Source organism: Astyanax mexicanus, chromosome 8 (assembly GCF_023375975.1).
Source record: "Astyanax mexicanus isolate ESR-SI-001 chromosome 8, AstMex3_surface, whole genome shotgun sequence".
Taxonomy (NCBI): Eukaryota; Metazoa; Chordata; class Actinopteri; order Characiformes; family Acestrorhamphidae; genus Astyanax; species Astyanax mexicanus.
In genome coordinates, this window is record NC_064415.1 from 16,036,565 (window position 1) to 16,044,370 (window position 7,806).

A 7,806-nucleotide genomic window follows, 5' to 3' on the forward strand; every position below is an offset into this window, starting at 1 on the left:
TACATACATGAAAGAATGACAACTTATAACAGAAGTTGATAGAAACATATACATCTTAAAATTAGACTTTTCTTTGATTTTACCAAATTGTAAACCTCTGGAATATAAACAAAAGGAAGATGGTTGATCACAAGCCATCAAACCAAACTGAACTGCTTGAATTTTTTTGCACCAGGAGTGGAATAAAGTTATCCAAAAGCAGTGTGTAAGACTGGTGGAGGAGAACATGCCAAGATGCATGAAAACTGTGATTAAAAAAACAGGGTTATTCCACCAAATATTGATTTCTGAAATCTTAAAACTTTATGAATATGAACTTGTTTTCTTTGCATTATTAAAGGTCTGAAAGCTCTGCATCTTCTTTGTTATTTCAGCCATTTCTCATTTTCTGCAAATAAATGCTCTAAATTGCAATATTTTTTTTTTTTTTTTAGAATTTGGGAGAAATGTTGTCAGTAGTTTATAGAAAAAAACAACAATGTTCATTTTACTTTAACATATATCTATAAATAGCAAAATCGGAGAAACTGATTCAGAAACTGAAATGGTCTCTTAATTTTTTCCAGAGCTGTATGTGTCCCTTTTTTGTTTTCCTGTCTTTAATGTTAATGTACGATGTAGAAAAACATTGAATGAGAAGGTTTGTCCAAAATCCTGACTCGTACTATACAGCTCTTTGTATCGTGTTTGTGTTTGAGAACATTTTCCGTGACCAAAACCTGTTTTCGTGTGACAGGGAAACCAAAATGCAGACCAAAGTCATTTGTAACAGGCAACGGATTAAATAGCATTTATTTTTAACTACTTTTTGAGAGTTCATTTAAAATGCGCAACATTTTTTAATATAAATCCAGCTAATAACTTTAATACATTTGGTGCCTTGTTTCTAAATATTACTGATCGAGCACACTTGCTGCTGAAATGACCATATTAAACATATTTTATAACTTATCTAAGGCTTATGTATAGTACTGTATTTGTCTGCTCTGTCAGTCTCCCTCTTCTTCTGCTGTTTTCTGTTTCTTATTTTGCCCATCTCTGTTTTCCTCTTTTCTAATTTCTTCTTTTTCTTCACTTTCATTCCCTGTCCCCTCCCTCCTTCAGCTAAAAGAAGACTGGCAGTACGTTGCCATGGTGGTCGATCGCCTCTTCCTCTGGATCTTCGTCATATTCACCACTGTCGGTACACTGGCTATTTTTGCTAAAGCCAGTTTCAACGCCACACCAAGTGACCCATTCATGAGCTCTTGATCTTAGAGGTCATAGCTCTGATCTCTGACTTTTGAACACCGGAGCATGGCTGGGCAGTGCAGTTGTGGTACGCATTGCTGGTCTTTGAAGTGAATGTTAATGTTCTTTTTCATGTTCTTGTGTTGTTTACTGTAGATAGAGAGTGTTGGAGTGTGATGATTCTGCGCTATGAACATTTATTTCGGGGGGAATGTCACTTTGATGTTTTAAATAAAGCTCCTGTTTATGAAAGGTAACACAGAAGCTGCGTTTCAAAGTTTAGGCTACAGTTGAAATGCAGTGAGCTGCATTTCTCAGACACTGTGTCATAGAAGGCTGTTCCAAACTGAAGGGCCCTTTATGCTATATACAGCTGAAAAATGTAGTCGAAGTTCGGAGTGAGCACAATTTGATGAACACAATTTATGTTTCCTTTGTGGTCTTTTGTAACTTGCAACTCACAACGCCATAGGGGAAAAAGGAACAACAGCACCATAAAAATATATTCAAATGATTAAAAATAAAGTTTCAAGAGCAGAGATATTATTAAAATGTAAAGAAATGAAAAAGCACACAATCTATGTAGTATCTAACTTTCTATCAGATTCCTTAATCAGATTTCTGACTTATTTTCTTTATTTACTCTAAGAAATCAGAGTATGTGTTTGATTAGATTATTACCGTATTTTTTTGCACTATAAGGTGCACTTAAAATCCTTTAATTTTCCCAAAAATCGTCAGTGCACCTTATAATCAGGTGTGAATTTTACTAATCAGGTTGTAGAGAGCAGTAAAGCCGCTCCGCTAAATTACAGCGTAATATAGGACTTTCAGTTTAGTTCTCCAGAGACTCAAGACTGGAGTATTAGCATTAGCATTACCTGCTAACCATGCTAAGAGCAAAGTTCATTTTAAAAGGTGTTAAAATCATTTAAAATCACAGGTTTTGTGGCTTTTGCGTTTTGGAACATTCACACATGACCATCCTCATTTGGCTGACAGCAGACTACTGATGAGTCTTCATAGGACTACAGCCTAGGTTTTTCTAGTGTATCTAACCACTAGGTCATTTTTGCAGGTTATTGATATTCTGTATTAAGTTGAATCCAGCAACTTCACCAGAGTGCATACATGTGAGAGACACCTGTTGGCTTTGCTTACTGTTTGTTTTCTAGCTAAGATCAGAGAGGGGGAGAATCAAAGGCGGTGGGACAGCCCATCTGTTGTCAGTATGTGATCCCTGTGACTGTTTCAGCAATGCGACCTCCTGCTCTCTGATCTAGTACAGCCGGCTTTCTGCACCACCATGCTACTGTACTGGCCTCCGCTCAGTACAGCTGGAAGTCACTGTCAACCAAGGGCATAACAGACCCTTCAGCTCAACAGTGCTAGCATGACTTACAGTGAGAATTACCAGTAGAATAAGCTACAGTATCATTCTGTCATTACTTTACTTTATTGGTCTTTGGTTGATTGCAAATGCCAAGCTTTAAAAAAAAAATAGTAAATTAAAATGTATAGGTATGTATACACCCCTTATCCTTAGTCCTCTTCATTCTTTTTGGGACACAAAGCCATGTATGGTGTATATAAACCAATCAGCCAGAACATTAACACCATCTGGCTAATATTTTGTATGGAATCCACATAACCTCTGAAGTTGCCTTGTTGTATCTGGCATGTTTGCAGCAAATCATTCTTTCAAGTCTTTGTAAATGAGTCCTGCGAAAAATTGCACTAATTAACCCTTGGTGCCCATGACCCTGACACTGGTTCACCTCTCCTCCATTTGTCTTCAACCACTTTAGTAAGGTCCTGACCACTGCACAGTAAGGTCCTGACCACTGGTGTGTGGATGCTTTGTTTAGATCCTTAGTGATTTAACTCTTCTAATTACGCTCTATAGAGGGTATGTGTTGACGTCACATTCCTGCCTGGACAGTGGACACGCCCCCTTTAGCTTGACTCAGTGGCAAAACATTCTGTAACAAACTGGCAATGGAACAAATGATTGAGTTCAAATTAAAGTTAGGTGAGCTCAAAAGTGGTTCATCTAAAGAATCAAGAAACCAATAGTCAGTGAACATCAATATGTGGCCAGAGATCAGGCCTTCCTGTCAGTTTTAGGTACCTGATTTCAGGTTGAAATGTCATATACACACCCGCTATACCAAACAAAAATCATACAGAGGAATGCCCAGCCTACTTCTAAACGAATAACAGAAAAAAAGAGAATAGATTCAGTTTCAGAGTGACAGTCAATTTCCCATCATGGTGAACTTAAATTGGCAGTTCATGCTTGAAAGCCCTTCAGAGTGGCTGATTTAAGGCAATTCTGCAGAGGTGAGTGGGCCAGACGTCTTCTGGCTAAAGGAAACATTTATTTCATTGAACCCTTTTTAAATGTGACATAACCAGTTATTAAGTTTAGGAGGGCAACTTTCTTTTCTCAAATCTTTTTCAATAAAATAAAGTGGCCATTTAAAAATTCCTCCTGTCGTTTTGCTTTTTTTGAGACCTGAAACTGTTTGGGGTGACAAAAATAAAGAAATAGACTAAATCAGATTCTTATTCACAGCACTGTATTTCTGATTTATGTTTAAACAGACGATTTTATAACCAGTAACAGTCTTGATTTTAGGGTGACACTGTATTTAGGGTGGTATTGTATACAAGAGGAGCAACACCTACAGATAATGATAGCCAAGAAGATGTGTGGAAAAATAATAATAAAGCAGTTTTTTTTTATCAAACAAAGTTGTACGTACATGCTAGATGATGCAATTATTTGTCAATTGACAGTTTGATTCCCTGATATCTGGTTCATTATATCCCCTTCACACTTCATAATTATTAATTTGGACCCCCCCCCCCCCCCCCCCCAACATTTAACCTACAATATCCTCCTGAGACCCTGACTTTAGGATCTAACAAGTCCAAAAACAACTTTTTATCTTTCGACAAAAAGCAGAGCAAAAAAACATCAGGAGAATAGTTTCAAACATAAAATTGGATGTCCTCATATGAGCACATCACGTTTCTGCTTCTCTGCAACATTATACTTAATAATTTTGCAGAACTTTAACACTTTGGCCACATATGGACACATTGCAACATTCAACACTCCGTTTGTTTAAAATCAAGAGGGCGGGAATCCCAGTCAAAGGTTTCTACAGCCAGTTCAGATTCTCCCATGTTTCTGTCTGAACTGGCTGTAGAAACCTTTGACTGGAATTCCCACCCTCTTGATTTTACACAAACGGACGCAGGGTCTCAAGAGGATATTAGTGCACCCAGCGCTGCTTCTATTGCTTAGCAAAATAATCCATTCTACTTGAGTGATAGGAAAGATTACTGAAAGTCCACTCCAGGGTTGCCTACAACAACTCACTGCATGCAAGTAAAACTGGCGGAGGTAACATCAGCCCCATTGCCATCTCAAAAAGTCCAGCTTTTGCTAAAAACTTATTTTTGTTACTATCCCTAGGTGACATTAAATGTATATTCAGCTAAACAATCAAAGCTTTTTCTTATTTACCTTAAGTAGCAGTATGGTTTATTCTTAAATTATAGGGTATTCACAAAATACAAATTTAAATTATCCCATAAAGTCACTGTTGGTAATGAATTGCATTAGGTCATTAAAAATGCTTCTGACACTGGGTTAATCGTTTGGAATGGGAGTTCCGTACAGTCCAGTTTGGAAGGGGACTTTGTGTTCCTGATGCTGTAAACTCTGAATACTCTCCAAAGAGTTCCAACAAGTAAATCTTACATGTTAAGTTGTCCTGTTAAGCACCATTTGACTCTGCTTTGGAAAATGGTCAAATGATACATTAGACTGGCATCTGTATAAGGTGCCAAGAGTTTTAGTTTAACTTGCCAAGTGTGTTGCCCTCAGTTTAGCTGTACTACTACAGTGTCTGTAGTTCCTATTTGGGGTTTCAGACTTAATCATCTTGGCTTGTCTAAGTTTTGCCTATAACTTTTTCTGTTAATCGATCATGTACTGCTATCTTGTTATCCATCCCTATAACAGAAGTTACTCTGCAGTAAAGGAAAACCCAAAAGACTGGTATGCTGGTATGGTATATTCAGCTCTAAAAAAAATTATGACCACTTCAGTTTCTGAATCAGTTTCTCTGATTTTGCTATTTATAGGTTTATGTTTGAGTAAAATGACCATTGTTGTTTTATTCTATAAACTATGGACAACATTTGTCCCAAATTTCAAATAAAAATATTGTCATTTAGAGCATTTATTTGCATTTCATATTCACAAGTTCATATTCATAAAGTTTTAAGAAATCAATATTTTGTGAAATAACCCTGGTTTTAAATCACAGTTTTCATGCATCTTGGCATGTTCTCCTCCACCAGTCTTACACACTGCTTTTGGATAACTTTATGCCACTCCTGATGCAAAAATTCAAGCAGTTCAGCTTGGTTTGATGGCTTGTGATCATCCGTCTTCCTCTTGATTATATTCCAGAGATTTTCAATTTTGGTTAAATCAAGGAAAAACAACATCATTAAGTGGTCTCTTATTTTTTCCAGAGCTGTAAATATGTGATATATGGCATACAAACCATGCTGTGAACTGAAGAGTGATGTTGATGTGGTTACATGTTATAAAACAAGAACAGATCCAGGGAAGGGGAACGAGAGGAAAGTGTGTTGTGTCTGTTCTTAATACCTTTTTCCATCTCCTGCTAATGAACTGAATCCTCTTTTTGTTCTCTCGTCACATGAGCGTGATATAACTGCTGTACAACAAAGCATTCTTTTATCTGCTGATGGTTTTTGAGATGGAGAGCCAGCGCCAGATACTAGGAATGGTTTTCCTGTATGTGTGTGTGTGTGTGTGTGTGTGTGTGTGTATGTGTGTGTGTGTTTGTGTGTGTGTATGTGTGTGCTTGCGTGTCTATTGCTTTGCACTGGTGTCACTGGGCAGCCCCAGTGAATGCCTGTCATGCCTTTGGAGGACAGAGAGAGCAAAGTGACCACAGTGAAGGGAGGGAGAGAGTGAGTAAGAGAGAAAGAGAATGGAAGAGTGTGGCATGTTGAAAGGTTGTGCCTGAAAGACATGGTGGGCGCCAACGTCCCATCTGTCTGTGGGCATGCGTATGTATGTGTGTGTGTGTGTTGATTTTTGTACATTTACACAACTATAAAAATTATGTGTTTTTTTTTCTTTCAGATGATGGACATTTGGTTAAGAACTGACACAGTTTCCCACCATTTCACCATTTCCAATGAGAGTTAAAGATCTTCACTGACCTGTGGTATGTGTATGTTGGCCTCCTGCACTGAATGTGGATTGAATTAGATTTTTGCCAGAGCTGCTTTAATGACTTTACAGTACAGGAAACACAACCAATCATTTTTACTAGCTGACTAGTCGTAATGAAAGGTGTATATTAAGGAAGTAGAACTACTTAACTCGTTAACTCAATTATAAAAATGTTAGGAATCATTCCAAACACACATAATCACCCATTTTCACTATTGCCAGAGTGGTAGATGCTCTACATTTTCACCAGGTTTGATGAAGCTCTTTTATGATCTTATAAGAAGACTTCACTACTCTGCCTTTAGTTCTGCCTTTAGCACTGCTAACTTTCCTCTGCTTTCTATAATAACTATATAACATAGTACTGCATAGAATTACACAGTACTTAAATATAACACACTTCCACTTAAGTGTGGCACTTAAATAACACTTCAGCTTCTACTCAATTCACGTTAATCATGATTTGCTGGTTTATTTTATCTTCCAACTAGTCAACAGCTCCCAAGAAGTGCAGCAAGAAGTAAATATGAGTGGGACAAAATATCAGTTAATGTGATATATCCTATCGCTTTTGTTTTTGATATATTACATTACCGATGCATTGCATCAAATATTGAGCTTTTTATACAACATAGATGCTCCAAATTCCATAAGACCCATTTTGAGACTTTTTGCCATGAGCATGCTCTCCTGTGTTTAACCCAGAGACTGTAAAAAAGATGGACGCCGTGTCGCCATTACCATTTATTCAATGAAAATGAAGCCAAAATCTTGCGCCATGTTGGCGATCCTGAAACCCGAGTCTGCGCAGTAGAGACCAGAGGAGGGAGAAAGACTGTGGAGATACAGCCTACTCACTTAAATAACCCCGCCCCTGAGGGCTGCCTCCACAGAGCTATACACGGTAGCTATACAGCTATATACAGTCTATGGTCCCACCCAAGTCTCAAAATGGGGGGAGAGTCTTATGAAATTTGAAGCATCTATGTTTAAATAAAAAGCTCAATATTTGATGCAACGAATCGGTAATTGGTCCCACCCCGGCTAGGTGTAACCCAGCCCTTTTACAATATACACAATATAAACACACCTTTTTGGATGGAGCTGAATAACGTTTTACAAAAAACTAATTCTGTGAGGATATTAAAATTTGACAATATAAGCAGAGGTTACACTAGCTGTTGCATTTAAATAATGGAGGTAGAATTACAGTATATTGGGAAAAAAACGTGATTGAAAGTTGTCTGTTTTGCTATTGAAACCTATGGGGATGGGTGGGGTTA

At 37.6% G+C, this 7,806-nt stretch overlaps 2 protein-coding genes across 2 annotated transcripts in view; both read left to right on the forward strand.

Annotated features, from left to right (window-relative positions):
• Positions 1 to 3,720, forward strand: part of chrnb1 (cholinergic receptor, nicotinic, beta 1 (muscle)) — a 44,150-nt gene extending 40,430 nt beyond the window's left edge. Inside the window, exon 11 of the mRNA XM_007250163.3 lies at positions 1,105 to 3,720. Within this exon, the coding sequence (XP_007250225.2) occupies positions 1,105 to 1,251 (147 nt within the window). The 3' untranslated portion in view covers positions 1,252 to 3,720. The remainder of the gene's footprint in view (positions 1 to 1,104) is intronic.
• Positions 1 to 7,806, forward strand: part of LOC103037073 (UDP glucuronosyltransferase 5 family, polypeptide G1) — a 246,053-nt gene that overhangs the window by 131,195 nt on the left and 107,052 nt on the right. The window lies entirely within an intron of this gene.